Source organism: Podarcis gaigeae (assembly GCF_964106915.1).
Source record: "Podarcis gaigeae genome assembly, chromosome: 3".
NCBI classification, from domain to species: Eukaryota; Metazoa; Chordata; class Lepidosauria; order Squamata; family Lacertidae; genus Podarcis; species Podarcis gaigeae.
In genome coordinates, this window is record NC_139680.1 from 111,541,718 (window position 1) to 111,558,710 (window position 16,993).

At 45.5% G+C, this 16,993-nt stretch overlaps 1 protein-coding gene across 6 annotated transcripts in view; it reads left to right on the forward strand.

Annotated features, from left to right (window-relative positions):
* Positions 1-16,993, forward strand: part of CCDC85A (coiled-coil domain containing 85A) — a 159,420-nt gene that overhangs the window by 113,956 nt on the left and 28,471 nt on the right. For 2 of the 6 annotated variants that reach the window (XM_083733573.1, XM_083733574.1), the window contains exon 3: positions 5,774-5,850. The exons of 3 other annotated variants lie outside the window; for them this stretch is intronic. In XM_083733573.1, the coding sequence (XP_083589699.1) occupies positions 5,774-5,850 (77 nt within the window). Of the gene's footprint in view, positions 1-5,773; positions 5,851-16,993 lie in introns of those variants that run through there. One more of the 6 variants, XM_083733577.1, reaches the window with a different exon arrangement.

Consider the following 16,993-nt stretch of genomic DNA (forward strand, 5'->3'; position numbering starts at 1 on the left):
ATTTATTTTATGGTGATGGTCTTTGGCTCTGGATTTCTAAATGATTTTGTAGCTGGAATGTAGAAATTCAATGCCAAGAACGGCCCAAATGTCTTCAAAATGTTGTACCATTCTCTGCCAAGAAATATTTCAAACTGAAAGGAGGGTGAATGTGACCATTCCTCTTTATTAGTTAAGTCTGGCTTGTATAAAAGTTAGTGTGCTGGACAAGGGCTAGGGTTACCCAGGTTTAAATTTTCAGTAGGGATGGAGGGTTTTTAATAATAATAATAATAATAATAATAATAATAATAATAATAATAATAATGGGTTGGTTTGTATTTTAATGGAAAGTTTCCTAATTGGCACTAAACAGTGTGCAAAGCAAAAGTCATATTTACTTTGGAATTCACACTTTTCGGAATTTTGCAAGGCAGCATTCCAGTATGTGTACAAAAATGTTTTTCTTAGTGGGGAGAGAGAGCGCATAAAAAAAAATTAACATTAAAAATAGCATTATATATACACACAGCTTTATTTCGGCCCATCGACCGCATTATATAATATGTGCATTTAAAAGTATGGTAGCTGGTAGCTCGGTTTCCCACAATGCAGTGCTCCATTGGGTGGCGTTGTGGAAAATGTAGATGGAGGCTCCCACAAGCTGTGACTGCCATCACTACCAGGGTAACATCTGAGATGACCCATCCAGGGGATTCTTTGCCACAACCCTCTCACACCTTGAGCTGTCCTAAACGGCAACATGGAGACAAAATTCCCAAATTGAGCCCTGCTTAGGACTAAAAAGGAGGTGGAGAAAAAGGCTGACTGCTTCCATAAGAACCCAGGATTAAAAATACCTAATTACATAGTGATGTATAATTACTGGCAGTGTCTGCAAAGTGTGTGCGTTCAGAGGAGGAGTAAACTGCACCTGTTGGCTGGGGTATAAAAATAACTGTTTTGACTAGAAAAGAGATAAATCTGGATGGAAGGGGAGGATGTAATTCTGAATGTAATTTGGTTAGCAAAGGATAAAGCTTACAAGTGCTAAAGCTTCATTTAGCAATCATCAGAAGCACATACTTGGCTCCAAGTTCCAGTGAATTAACAACAGCGCTACACACACACACACACACACACACACACACACAGAGAGAGAGAGAGAGAGAGAGAGAGAGAGAGAGAACGTTTTGTTCCAGAAAGAAATGAGCAAATCAAATGGTCACAGACTTGTATTTACTGATGAGAGAGAAATAAGCTGGTTAAGATGTGGCAAAGGTAAAAGTGGGCTGTTGTGTACATTTTGGGAGGAGGGAAGAAATGTGATTGAGAAAACGTTTTAAGCCCCGCTGATTCACCAAAGGCAAACTGCTTAAAAAATGCTTCCTTATTTGGTATGAATTTGCACCTTCGCAGCACTTCAACTTCTGCAAAGGGCTTTCTCTTCTACTATACCCATTCTACAGACAGGAATTTGAGGCTGAGAGATCCTGAATAACCCAAGTGACCACAGACCTCCCACATCACAGCTTGGCCCTCAGTATGTAGGAGGATCATCACAGCTGGCTGCAGGATGTCTGTACAAAACCCAGTTCAAACACAGACTCAATACCTGGCTTTGCGATATCCGTTCTTTCATTTCTCCCAACTAACTTCTCAAGGGCTGAAATGGCGCCATTATGATTCCAAGGTTGCATCGCTCATTGCAACGATGTGCATTTATATCTTTCCCTTCTTATGTATTTTCTTCCTCTTATATGTTGTCCTATGCACTCCTAGGCATTATGAGGAGAGACTGGATCAGGATTGGGGAGAAATCTAAGGGGAGGCCTACCTATTTTGCACATCCCAGAACAATATGAGAGCCAAAACACGGATTCTCAGAATTTTGCAGTGCAGTGCTCCAGCAGAATAAGTGTTCAGAAATGTGTCTATCGGGTGAGAGTGTGGCTAAAAATGCACAGGTTAGTGAAAATGATGGGCATGAAAGCTGGAATGACACATATGGGAATTCTATTGGCAGTGAGTTGCACTGGGCAAGTTACCACACCAAAGGCTCAGTCTCTGTAAAGGCTGAGTGAAATCAGGCCTGTGGAGGACCACTCACATGGCCCCATAAGGAGATCAAGGTGGAACATGAGGAATAAGGTGATCCTGCCAGTGTTTGGGGCTCAAGCTGTTTCAGAAGACATCTGAAGGCAGCCCTGTTTAGGGAAGCTTTTAATGTTTGATGCATTACTGTATTTTAATATTGTGTTGGAAGCCACCCAGAGTGGCTGGGAAAGCCCAGCCAGATGGGCGGGGTATAAATAATATATTATTATTATTATTAGGCTTTTTGAATGAACACGAGATCCTTGAACCTATCCCAGAGGCTAGCTGACTATCAGCACTCCTCTTCCCCAAAAGAAGTAACGTGTTGCTACTTTGTAGTTTTTTCTGTCTTCTAACATCACACGGCCATTTGCAAAAGGGCTTTGCAATATGTAGCCATACGAGGACAAACCATCGACAGCAGCAGTTTTCAGTTTCAACCATTAGTTTAAAACCAAGAGCAGCTTAAGAAAACAAAACAAAACTCCAGTCATACACAGCACATTAACCTGGGACGAAAACAACTTCGGCGTTCTCTTAAAAGCTAGCGGTAATGAGGCCCTATGAACTTTGGGGCGTTCCAAAGGCACTAAAAAGCTTTGGTCCTCAGTATCCACCCATCTTGGGATGCGGGTGGCCCTGTGGGTTAAACCACAGAGCCTAGGACATGCCGATCAGAAGGTTGGCGGTTCAAATCCCTGCGACGGGGCGAGGTCCCATTGCTCAGTCCCTGCTCCTGCCAACCTAGCAGTTCGAAAGCATGTCAAAGTGCAAGTAGATAAATAGGTACCACTCCAGTGGAAAGGTAAATGGCATTTCCGTGTGCTGCTCTGGTTCACCAGAAGCGTCTTAGTCATGCCGGCCACATGACCTGGAAGCTGTACGCCAGCTCCCTCGGCCAGTAAAACGAGATGAGTGCCGCAACCCCAGAGTCAGTCACGACTGGACCTAATGGTCAGGGGTCCCTTTACCTTTACCTTTTTATCCACCCATCTTAACAGCATGTATTTGGTATCACCTCTCTCTCTCTCGCTGGAGAAGGGCCATAGCTCAGTGTTACAGCATCTGCTCAGCTTCAGTCCCCAACATCTTCAGGTTGGGCTGGGAGAGACTCCTGCCTGAAACCTTGGAGAACTGCTTCCAATACAGTGTTGACAATACTTCAGGTGGTCCAAACAGTGGTCTGACCTGATAGAAGATCTATGTTCCCTTGTCTCTGTGTTGAGTCAGTACCATTGTTGGCAACCACAGCAGTGGCCAACTAGCACACATTGGAGAACTTTGCTGCCACCACCCGTAGTCTTCTAGTAAGCCCACTCACCTGCCTCTCTCCACATCTGGTGGTAAAAAGAGGAGCATGGAGTGACAGTATGGAGGGCACCAGAAACCTGGAGCTGGTCCTGGGTGCAGGTACCCGATGTGACCTGGTCCCCAAACTGTCAGCCCACATGGATGTGCTGAAAGAGTGGATTTCCTTCCGTGAAAACTTGCGATGGTGTGCGCTGATTTCCCTGAGTTGTCCTAGGCTCACTCATCGCTTGCTGTGACGACTCTTAGTGCATCAGAGTGCATGAAACCTCAGCTCACCTCTTTCCCTGCTGTCCCACAGCCCTATTTTTAGCCTGTTTACCGCACACTGTATATTAATCACTTCTGACAAACCACAATAGATTTGCCATCTCGGTCTTTCGCAATTCACACGCAGTCCCGGTGCGTGCGCATATTGAAATCTCCGGCGAGCTGCAGAATGGGAAGGAGCGAAACCTCGCACGCTGCCATTCATTTTTATTTCATAGGTTGCCTGGCAGGTGAGGTGATCTGGATATAATAGAGCTGCCACCTCAGCAGCAAAAACAAGCCTGCCAACTCCTGTTGAGCTCACGGCTTTGCTGTAGCCACATGCCTGCTCTTAAATCTAACAATTGCCCTAGGGAAGGTGTAGTACATCTGCTTGGCATTCAGAAGGTCTCCGGTTCAGTCCCCAGCATCTCCAGGTAGGCCTGGGGAAGACTCCTGCCTGAAGTCCTCAGGAGTTGCTGCCAGTCAGTGTGGGGAATATTGACCTAGATGAATGGCAGCTGACTGTATTCCTATGAAACATATATTTCGATTCCATATTTTAGAGAGATTGTTGTTATCATCATCAATGTTAACTTGAAAAGGCAGTTGACAGAGCTTAAAAGAACCACCTGCAGAGACATGAACAGCAATGATAAAATGGTAGGTTTTATGTATTTATTTTTAAATATAACCCAAACCCATCAATTTCACTAATGTATAAGTAGCAGGAACAGATACATAAATAAATAGCTGAGGAATTATCCACAAGGGCTAACACAGGCTGCTCATCCTACAGAGTTAGCCTTCAAAACATTTCCAGAATTAAAGTCCTGATATTAAATAACTGCACTATATGGAGACCACTACAGCAACTTTGGGAGACCCCAATTCTCAATCTGCCCATTCTCCCCCAACTTCAACAATGCCCGCTAATAGCAAAGCTGCGCTTTGAAAGAACTGAGGCTGTCCAAAGTGTTGCCTCTAGAGCACTGAAGAACTCAGAATTGTTTTCTGTTAAGGCACAGCAGTGGAGGATTTAACACCCCCCCCCCAAAAAAAAACCTAGCAAGTTTTATTTAAGATTTTTAAAAATCCTACATTGCTCTGCTTTAATTACAGGAAAGCTGCTCTTTGCAACCCTGCTGGCTGTTTTCTAGACAGCGTCGCGTTGAGAGGCCAGCAAAGCCTTTCGGAGGACAAAAACAAACATCAGAAAGAAAGACCAGTATGATGCTGTACATATTTCAAAAAACGAGTAACTAAGAATTCAATGCACGCTATAATGAATGAATGAATGAATGAATGTGTGCGTGTGTGTGTGTGTGCTGTGGCAGTTCATAACATAAAATGCCTTACTCAGCTGTCTCTTAATTATTTTAAGGTAAGAAAGAGACTTCAATTTCTTCTCCCTTCCCCATGAAGTATTATGGAGGAAAGTGAATCTCTTTTACTTTCTGCACAAAAACAACCCCTGGACCAATTTATCTGCAATTTGGCAGGCTTAATCTATATGTAAGGGGCTCCTGTGCGTGTAAATTTCAGCCACTCTGGCCAAAGCTGGAGAAGGTCTAGCTATTTTTAATTCCCCATTACAGTGAATGGGAGAACGGAGGCTTCCTTTGACACAGAATGGCTCAGAATCTGAAACACAGCTCAAAGCAGAGAGTTCACAGGGTGATTCAGAAACAGATTGGATGCTTGTTTTTTTAAGACACATTTGCAAAGTGGATCTGGAGGCATTTGTGTCCCTCTAGTTTTCAACATGTGAACCTGAGCATGGACACCTCATGCCTCTGGATCACCCAGGGTGAGAAATGTGACTTCCAAACTGGTCCTTGAGACCAGTAGTTTAGATCCTGTATAGACAGAGGGGGGGGGGGGGAAATGAGTCGATAATACCAAAACTTTGAAGGCTTAGATGGCTTCTAGCTGCAGCCGACACTTGGAAATACGAATCCAGAGAGCGCGACAGAACAGAATGCTTTTACCATATATCTTAGAGTAATTGCATAGCTACTGCTCAGAAGACACCCTGCCAGAAATCACCTGTCGGTGACTAATTCTGATTTCGGGTGTGCCAAAGTAGACATGTGTGTATAATCAGAGTTCTTTTCTTTTGTCTTTTTTTTAATTTTAGAATCAACCTTGTCCTATGTTAGGCAGCTGGAAGCAAGAGTAAGACAGCTGGAGGAGGAAAATCGCATGCTGCCCCAGGTGGGTGATTTCCTATTGCTAGGTACCCCAGCTCAGGTCCCTAGCTAGAATATTGGCACAGGCTCTTTTTGTTGGTGTTTGACCCCATCATGCTGAGTATCAAAGCCTTGATTGAGCAGTTGAGCTTGAATGAATCTGAATGCGTTTCATGAGACAGGTAGCCAATTTACTTCAGGGTTCGCTGGGGTCAGCATCCCAAGCGACAACAGGATCAGGGCCTCCAAGTTCATTGAGGAGGAAGCCTTGAGGCTGAGGAGGAGCCGGAGGTAGATGCTGTAGCCAAAGCAGACCAAAAAGGTCTTAAGTGACAGGTTCAGGGTGGAAAGAAGAGTCTGAGAAGCATCTCAGGTTGCAGGTCCTAGGGCTGATACTTTAGAGAACTAGGTGGCACTCTGTGGGGTCCCTGGGTCACCTGACCAGTGCTGAGTCAGGTGGTATGGCTTGCAGTATTGCTGACATCATGTCTCTGGGTAACCCAGTACAGTCCACGGGGGATAAGGAACATGTGCCCAGTTGGTAGAAGTCCTGATTTAAAAGCTCATGTTGGATAATGGTTTCCTGTAATAGTGAACTCAGGTGTGGTGAAGGGTGCCGGCAGAATTGAAGCCAACATGACAAGTCTTAAGCAAGACCCTTCCTTCTGCTGCAGCAGAGCTACCCCCCCCCAAAATGGATTGCACAGGAGACCTCCCATTGAGCCACAGTGCATAGTGGCATTATGGAATTTGCCACCACCATATGTAGCGATGCCACCAGTGTAGACAAGCAGACTCACAGAGGATGAGGTCATGGGTGCTGGTCATGGAGGTCGCAACAGACTTCTGCGATGGAGCTCTCCCCTCCTCTCTGCTTTCCTGCAGTACCTCATGCTTCCTCAAGATCTGCTTCAGAGAACTGGAGAACCTCCTGGATCAGATTTTGAGAGTCTGCCCAGAGGGGAAGAGGAAGTCCCATCGCACGAGTGGAACTCCATGCATGCTGTGTGGGACACAAGCCATGATAGTATCAGAGGCTCTGGAGGCAGTTTCTGGAGAACAACAGTGAGAGAGGGGGATTGTCTTCAAGTTCTGCTGGTGGACTTCCATAGGCATCTTGTTGACCACTGTGAGAACAGGAATCTGTTCTGGATGATCCTTTAGTTCAATCCAGCAGGCTTCTTCTTATGCTTTCAGTGTCCCTTCCGTAACAACCCTTCCAGTTGTTTAGTGCAATGACTCATTCCTGTCTACCTTTTGGTACCCCTCTGATCACATCTGTGAAGAATGGACCTCCCTCCTTTGTAAACGTGGACTTAGCAGCACGGTGCTTGGTTCCTCTGTAGACAATTTCTCCCACGCTGGTATAAGGGAATGAGTGAAGCCTTTCCACCCACGTAGTTAACAACCAGATGATGTGGGCAACAGCAGGGCCACTGCTGCATGCAGATGACTTCACACATTCCCTTACTTGTGTGAGATCCACCGCCAAGAGAACAGCAAGTAAATATGCCAGGGGTGTTCGTCTGTCATATTCTTGAGGTGGTTGTGAAATGGTGGCAGTGGTAGTCCTTTTGAAGTGCAGCTTTCGGCACTTTGTGAGCTGAGCTAGGCTTGCTTTTAAGCACAAATCTCTCTTTCAAGAAAGCCGAAGCCTCCCATTCAAGCAATCAAATGTGCTCGTATCCTTTTCTTTTAATTTCTCATTAATGAACACCGTCAAGCACATGCGCTTGGGGTGTTTCAGATTAAATGCTTTCTCACGCTTTATCTCTGCCCCCCCCCCCCCAAGTGTTGCTACTTCGCTAGCAAAATCTCACTGGAGGCTCAAACCTGTGTTGTGGAATGAATTTTTGATTAAAAGAAGTCTAAAGTTACAAACGGCCGGCTTCAAGCGTTCATGGGTTTGTCGGTCTTCTTTTCCGTCTTCTTTCTAATCATATTCTATGGAGAGCTTTGGACGTTGGAGGATGTCTTCCAAAGCCCCATTGCAGTAATCCAAATTTCAGCTGTCACGGCACAAATAATTAGCACGATTCTCGAGCTTTCACTTCTAAGCCTTTTCAGGTGGGATTGGAGGGTGGGAAAAAGTGGAAGAAGAAACTCAAAATTTCCAGGAACAGTTTAAAGTTAAAAAACAAACAAATCAGAGGCAGTAAATGTGGGAATGGTAGTGTTCCCTATACGGCCTAGGACCCTCGTACCTACGGGACCGCCTCTCCTGGTATGCCCCAAGGAGGACCTTATGGTCTGCAAATAATAACAGCTTGGAGATCCTGGGCCTCAGGGAGATTAGCCTGGCCTCAACCAGAGCCAGGGCCTTTTCGGCTTTGGCCCCGGCCTGGTGGAACGCTCTGGCACAAGAGATCAAGGCCCTGCAGGATTTGACATTTTTCCGCAGGGCCTGCATGTTGGAGTTGTTCTGCCAGGCCTTTGGTCAGGGCTCAGCCTGACTCCCCTTCTCTTTTTGTATAAGAACTAGTATGAAAGAGGCCTCCCAGCATTCTCACATGCCCATATAAGAACAGCGTAAACAGTTGGGCCTGATGAGCATTTACTGTGCCCAACCCTAATCCTGCAGAAAGCCTTCTAATTAGATTTTAATTTGATCCTGACTTGTTTTTAGGAGGTGATTTAATTATTGTTTGATTTTATATCAATGTTATATATTAGTTGTTAGCTGCCCTGAGCCCAATTTTGTCCGGGGAGGGCAGGATACAAATTATTATTATTATTATTATTATTATTATTATTATTATTATTAGCACTAAACTTCTTTTTAGAGGAAATTTCCTGACCCCTGCAGTTGGTGGCTAGCTGGCCTGCCATGTTACCATATTATTGTAGGAGTCGTCGATCAGAATTTATTTTGAACCACCAATTTGAGTGCAAATGATCCCCAGGCCTGCAAAACAAAAGGATGTGAAACGAGGAACATTCCTTCTGATGTAGCTTAACAGTTCACTTTAAGCTAAAAAGTTCATACAAAGGTTATGCAGACCCAGGCTAGAACCACGTGAGGAATGAGCTGTGAGTGAACTAAACCCACCTGACCATTTGAACATGCGAGAATCTTGGCAAGGAAGCTAGATATCCTCGCATGCTAGCTCAGGGTCAGGTCAGTGTCACCCATGAAAGCTGTAAAGCTGTCAACTAGGGAAGTATGTTATCTCTTGGCAAAGGATCTAAGAGGAATGATGGACGCCATGCCAAAAAAACTGGCATCATATACTTGCAGCATGTGCATCATGTGTCATAAATCATATCAGAACGGTTGTTTTAATGCTCCTATGTCATAGATGGCAGATTTTTGACGAATTGGGGCTTCCCACATCATATATGTCTTTTGTCTTTTGACCAGTAAGAAATTTCCATGTCTTCTCTGTGAAGGAGGAGGGAGAGTGACTACAGGCTATAAAAGCCTGGACCAAGCTGTATACTGGGCCTCAGTCCACCTGGACTGGGGACCATAACTTAAGTTATGAAATAAAGGTGATTTTCCTCGAACTCTTATTTGTCTGTGGTTTATCAGGATATCCTTGCTTACTTCGTTATTACAGTGGTACCTCTGGTTACGTACTTAATTTTTTCCAGAGGTTCATTCTTAACCTGAAATTGTTCTTAATCTGAAGTGCCACTTTAGCTAATGGGGCCTCCTGCCGCTGCCATGCCACCTCTGCACGATTTATGTTCTCAAACTGAAGCAAAGTTCTTAACCCGAGGTACTATTTCTGGGTTAGCGGAGTCTGTAACCTGAAGCGTATGTAACCCAAGCTACCACTGTATTACATCAACATTGGTGAATTGTTAACCTCCTTCTAAATGCACCACTGGGCAATGACTGACTGACAGCTGAGCCACTGCTGCTTTCAAACAAGTGGAAGGAGAGGGGTGAGGCAGCTGGACAGTTGGTGCAGTGCAGAAGCCCAACCCATCTCTCTTGCCAGTACATTTGCAGCTTGCATATCTTGCAGCCAGTGTGGTGTAGTGGTTAAGAGCAGTGGACTTGTAATCTGGTGAACCAGGTTCGCTTCCCCGCTCCTCCACATGCAGCTGCTGGGTGACCTTGGGCTAGTTACACTTCTCTCAGCTTCACTCACCTCACAGAGTGTTAGCTGCTTTGAGACTCCTTAAAGGTAAAGGTAAAGAGACCCCTGACCATAAGGTACAGTCATGGCCAACTCTGGGGTTGCGGCGCTCATCTCGCTTTACTGGCCGAGGGAGCCGGCATACAGCTTCTGGGTCATGTGGCCAGCATGACTAAGCTGCTTCTGGCGAACCAGAGCAGCGCACGGAAACGCTGTTTACCTTCCCACCAGAGCGGTACCTATTTATCTACTTGCACTTGGACGTGCTTTCGAACTGCTAGGTTGGCAGGAGCTGGGACTGATCAATGGGAGCTCACCCCTTCACGGGGATTCGAACCGCCGACCTTCTGATCAGCAAGGCCTAGGCTCTGTGGTTTAACCTACAGCACCACCTGCGTCCCATCTTGAGACTACCTAGGGTAGTGATAAAGCAGGATATCAAATCCAAACAACTCCTCCTCCTCCTCCTCCTCCTCCTCCTCCTCCTCCTCTTCTTCTTCTTCTTCTTCTTCTTCTTCTTCTTCTTCTCTAGGGCAGTTTGTAAAAAAACTTTTTTAAAAAATGCCTACTCCAAAGGTCTTATCTTACTACACTATGGATTATATAGTTATATTTGAAATTTCATGTATATCAGTTAATGTCTTGATGCTGCTTCACTGAAAAGCATTGGGTGTTCACTAGGGCGGTTTGTAAAAAAACTTTTTTGGGGGAAAATGCCTGCTCCAAATGTCTTATCTTACTACACTAGGGATTATATAGATATGTCTGAAATTTCATGCATATCAGTTAATATCTTGACCCTCCTCCGTGAAAATAACTGTTTACTTGTCCATTTTCCTGTGTCGTGAAGGCTGAAATTTCAATTCAGTGGAGCAGGGTCAAGATATTAACTGATATGCATGAAATTTCAGGTATAGCTATATAATCCCTAGTATAGTAAGATGCCTTTGAAGCAGGCATTTTTTTAAAAAAAAGTTTTTTATGAACCGCCCTACTCCCCACTGCATTGCCTCTCTCCCTCTCTTTCCCACTAAGTGGAAGTATCCGTAGGGAGGGCAGGTGAAGTGCTGCTGCACACCTTGCTGTCCTCTGCTGTGTGCAATGCATCGGTTGAAAAGGTGCTGTGCATTATTTGAGATGCATTGCTGGGGAAAAGATGATGCCACTCCTCCCAGACCACACCTGTTCAAGAACCTTGTGACAAAGGTTGATGTTCCTGGGTAGCAGCTCCTGAGATACCTACTGCTAAATCCAACAGGATAATAATAATAATAATAATAATAATAATAATAATAATAATAGTAATAATATTTATACCCCGCCCATCTGGCTGGGCTTCCCCAGCCACTCTGGGCAGCTTCCAACAAAATATTAAAATACAGTAATGCATCAAATATTAGAAGCTTCCCTAAACAGGGCTGCCTTCAGATGTCTTCTAAAAGTCTGGTACAGTGGTACCTCAGCTTACAGATGCTTCAGGTTACAGCCGCTTCAGGTTACAGACTGCACTAACCCAGAAATAGTACCTTGGGTTAAGAACTTTGCTTCAGGATGAGAACAGAAATCACGTGGCAGCGGCGAGGCGGTAGCGGGAGGCCCCACTAGCTAAAGTGGTGCCTCAGGTTAAGAACAGTTTCAGGTTAAGAGCGGACCTCCAGAACGTATTAAGTTCTTAACCGGAGGTACCACTGTAGTTGTTTTTCTCTTTGACATCTGGTGGGAGGGTGTTCCACAGGGTGGGTGCCACTACTGAGAAGGCCCTCTGCCTGGTTCCCTGTAACTTGGCTTCTCACAGTGAGGGAACCACCAGAAGGCCCTCAGTGCTGGACCTCAGTGTCTGGGTTGAATGATGGGGGTGGAGACGCTCCTTCAGCTATACTGGAAGAGTCAGCAATCTCTGTTTGAACTTGTATTGAAGGCTTTTCTCGAATGGCATTGAGGGAAGTGTGAGTGATGGGCCTGAACTGCCAGCACTCGGGCATCAAAGATGGGCCCTGCTGGGGCCATGGCAGCTGCCAGTGGATGCTGGTTGTTGGTGCCAGCCCTGGTCGCAGCCCTCACCATACATGGGGCGGGAAAGAGTGTTCATGTGGGCAAGCTGCCCCAGTTTGGCGCTTTGTTCTGAATGTGTGAACCAGCACGAAGTATCACAGCGTTTAGTGATTTTGAAGGTTTTCCATTTGGCCAGGCGAACGCTGGCTGCTCCCAGTTAACGAACGCTGCTGCTCCCAGTTGGCCTGAGACTGGACAGGATCCAAGCTGCTTCTATGACCGTAGATGGCAGTTTTGGAGCAAGGATGCAGTCTCTGCCCAAGAATCGCAGCAGGCTGCTGGATCCTCGTCCCACAGATCATGTCAAAAATGAATTGGCTGGCTGCACAAAGGCATGTGTGTATCATCACTTTATGGCAGCGCTCACCCAAGCTCAAAGCTATGTGAGCCGGCTGGGTGGAAATATAGTTTGGAAGACCTAGAAATACAGTACAACCTGCGTTCAGAAAAGCTAGAAATGTGCTTTGCAGGAGTTGCCCACCAAGGGCGTCTTGAAAATGTCAGGCATGACATAAAGCAGTTTCTCTGGAATCATCAGAGGCCTGGTACCAATTTTGTATTTTGGTGTGGCAATCACAGGTTGATTCCTGCGCTTTTTGTCCCTGTGTAAAAAGTTCCTAGTGGTCACATGGGGGAAAAGATGCTGATTTGACAGCACACTGTATAGAACATTCCTAAACATTCTAGTTGCTAATGGGACACAGCTGTCGGGATGTTTGCAGTTTTGTTTCTGTGAGGAAAGAGAAAGTTGGCAGTTGTGACTCAGAGTAAAGCCTCACCTGTACCCTAGGGATAGAAGTAACTTTGTGGGATTGGACTGGGAGCGGGTGGCACTGTGGATTAAACCACAGAGCCTAGGACTTGCCGATCAGAAGGTCGGCGGTTCAAATCCCCGCAACGGGGTGAGCTCCTGTTGCTCGGTCCCTGTTCCTGCCAACCTAGTAGTTCGAAAGCACATCAAAGTGCAAGTAGATAAATAGGTACCGCTCCGGCGGGAAGGTAAACAGTGTTTCCGTGCGCTGCTCTGGTTCGCCAGTAGTGGCTTAGTCATGCTGGCCACATGACCCGGAAACTGTATGCTGGCTCCCTCGGCCAATAAAGCGAGATGAGCACCACAACCCCAGAGTCGGTCACGACTGGACCTAATGGTCAGGGGTCCCTTTACCTTTACCTTAAGATCAAGTTGTAAGAAGTTGGAACATTAGGGGAGAAGGAGCCTAGAATCAGAAGGAGGACTACAGCCACAAAACAAGGGCCACTGTGTTTATGTGTGTTTATATACAGGCAGTGACCGATTTGTGGGGGGATTGCATTCCAGATCCACCTGCGCATTTATGGGGCTAATTCTAGACTAATAGACTAATATTGAAAAAAACAGAAACTGGGGGAGGAATTAATTAACTTGAGGAATTAATGTTTTCTGTTCTCCAGTCCAGCTGGAAGGGATGTTACTAAGAAAGATGCACAAATTTGCCATTTCTCAATTTGTCGTTTTTGATTTGTCGTTTACTATTATATTTCTAACCTAACCAGTTTTCAAAATTTGTAAATGTTTTAGTGCCCACATATATGTTTTCCCCTCACATATATTCATAGTATTGTGAGCAGTTTCCCCTAACTGTGGTATTCAGTGCCAGTTCTACTCAGGGAGATCCTTTGAAGTTAATGGACTTGATGAACATGAACTTAGGTTCATTAATTTCTATGAGTCTACTTTGAGTAGGACTTAATTGAATACAGCCCAATATAATTATGCAAGCTACTTTAACTAATATATGTGTTTTAATGCACACTTCCCCCTAATATGCATGTTTTCCTATACCTTTTTTCTTGTTGGAGAACTGCACAATTTGGAGAAGAGTGTATTGTTAATTGGGTCAGTTCACGATCAAATGTGAACTGAATCGAATATCTCCTCCATTGCTAGTTATCAGTGCAGCAAGAGATTGACTTTTTCTGTTGAACTGGCTCTATTTCTTCTAATAGACAAAACCAGAAGCCTGCTAATGGCATTCGTAAAATAATAATAATCATCATCATCTGGTAATGTAATTTGCCTTAAAGTGTCACCTTTTAATAGAACAATACGGCAGCGAAAGCTATTGCCAGGACAACACTATCTGAACAAAACAGATGGATTCCACCTTTGTTGCCAGAAGTGTACAAGCAAATGTACAAGAGCTGGAGGAATTGAATCCTCAACTTCCATGGCAACGCGGCAGAAGTCGGACAAAGACAAGGCAGAATGCGCTTATGCAGAGGTTAGGCAATGAATCAGAAAAGGAAATATCTTTGTGGAGGATATTTGCAGTGGTGGTGTCAAAGACGGCGGAAATATACTTCATAATTACTTCTGAGCAGGGCGAGTTATTGCATATCCCATTTCTTTTCTATTGGTTTTGGTATATAAATAGGCTTCTTGGACATAGCCGGCCCTGTCATTAGGCAGAGTGAGGAAGCTGCCTGCTGGAGGGTGGGAAGCAGAGGTGAGGTGTTGTGTATGCTGTGTGTGGCCTGCCCTGTATGCCCAACCCCAACTGAGCCTTCTGCAGAGAAGGGTGTTGGCCCATCGGCAGTGTTGAAGTAGAATCTTGGCTGTCAGTCTGGTCAATTTATGTCCATGGAATGGGAGTGCCATCTTGGATGCCATCCTGGGTGCCATCTTGTTTTCCACCTCAGGCAACGATATGACTTGGGATGGCCGTGTTCTTGATGGGGCCCAGAAAACAGAAATATGCAAGCAAAGACAGCAGTGTCTTTCACTGGGTTGCTGCTTCAGAGCCTAATCAACCCCACAGTATGGAAGGAAGGTTATTTCTGATGGAAGAAACATAGATGCTCTGCATCTTGCTTAGTACTGCTGACACTGTCTGGCAGCGTCTCTTTGGGGTTTCAGGTGGGGCATTCCCAGTCCTACCTGGAGATGCTGGGATGGAACCAGGGATCTTTGACATGCGATGAAGGTGCTCTATGAATGAGTGGGCGCCCTTCCCCAAATTTTGATGCAGTCGTTGTATGTTGGGCAGTTGGGAATGGGTGCTCTTGTCAATGGAGAACAGCCTCACTCTTCCAAACAGCCCTCTGCGTCCCAGAGGTATGCAGGAGCTGAGATGGACGGAGGGGTGGTGGAGACAGAGAACAGCAGCCTGCAGCGTTGAAACTGCTCTGACATACGTGCCTCCCATTCCCTTTGCCCCCAGCTCTTTGTACCGTGCAACATTATTTAGCACAGTTGCACCCTTCTGTCTGGCAGGTCAGTTAGTTTTGATGGATGGAACATTGATTAAAAATCTGGCCAGCAAGTTCTGTCTGCCTTTCTCTTTGGTCAAGAGACTGGTTGTTAGTTCAGATTTCTCCTCTCCCTCCTTTACACCTCCCCAGATGATTTCCTACAGTCTTCTTCTTCTTTTGGTTTTGATTCAACCGTTCTGAGAGTTATATTTTTAAGAATAAAGCACCAGCTGCCCTTTCTTAAACCTGGAGAACCAAGGTGCAAGATAGCATTGCTAACTCTCCCGCGAACTTCGTTTTGTCTTTCAACACCTCCAGCTCTTCCCATTTATCTCCTGTGCTTTTTCGTTCCATTAGTTTATCACCTTGGATTTCACCCTTTGCTTCCCTTTGACTTCACTTCAGCCTCTCCATATATTTCCCCTCCCCCCTCTGCCTCAGCCTGGATTGTTAAATCTTCCCCCCTAGCTAGACTTTTGACTCGAAGCCCATGCCTGCCTTTTCTATCACACATATATACCCCACGACAGCCCTGAAACCACTGGCTGAGAGAATGTTTTAAACTGTTTTTGGAATATCTATATATGATTGATGTGCTTGCTGTGCTGGGCTCCTTCGGGAGGAGAGGTGGGATTTAAATACAGTGGTACCTCGGGTTACATACGCTTCAGGTTACATAGGCTTCAGGTTACAGACTCCGCTAACCCAGAAATAGTACCTCGGGTTAAGAACTTTGCTTCAGGATGAGAACAGAAATCGTGCAGCGGTGGCACAGCAGCAGGAGGAGGCCCCATTAGCTAAAGTGGTGCTTCAGGTTAAGAACAGACCTCCAGAAGGAATTAAGTTATTAATCCGAGGTACCACTGTATAATGAATAAAATAAATAATAACATAGCTGTTACCCCACACAGGGAAGCTGGTGGAAAATTTCCACAGTTTATACATTTCTAAAACACTTAGGGTAGAATGCAGCGTCTGCTGTGATCAGCACACCATGTGCACAAGCATTTTAGCTTACCAGATGGAATGATCCCCTATCTCCTCTCCGCTGCATAGAATCACAGAATTGTAGAGTTGGAATGGACCCCAGGGCTCATCTAGTCCAACCCCCTGCAATGCAGGAATCTCAGCTAAAGCATCCATGACAGATGGCCATCCAATCTCTGCTTTCAAACCTTCAATGAAGGAGAGTCCACAACCTTCTGAAGGAGTCCGTTCCACTGTCAAACAGCTCTTATTGTCAAAAAGTTCTTCCTGATGTTTCATCAGAAGCTGCTTTATTGTAACTTGGAACCATAGGTTTGAGTCTTACCCTGTGGAGTAGGAGAAACCAAGCTTGCTTCATCTTCATGTGACAACCCTTGAGACATTTGAAGATGGCCTCTCAGTCTCCTCTTTTCCACGCTAACCATACCCAGCTCTGTCAACCGCTCCTCATAAGGCTTGGCTTCCAGCCCCTTGATCATTTTGCTTGCTATCCTCTGCACAGGTTCCAGCTTGTCAATTGTAGTGCCCAGAATTGGACATAGTATTCCAGGTGTGGTTTGACCAAGTCAGAATAGAGTGGTTCCATTACTTCCCTTCCAAGGGACACGGGTGGTGCTGTGGGTAAAAGCCTCAGCACCTAGGACTTGCCGATCGAAAGGTCGGCGGTTCGAATCCCTGCGGCGGGGTGCGCTCCCGCTGCTCGGTCCCAGCGCCTGCCAACCTAGCAGTTCGAAAGCACACTAGTGCAAGTAGATAAATAGGGACCGCTTACTAGCGGGAAGGTAAACGGTGTTCCGTGTGCTGCACTGG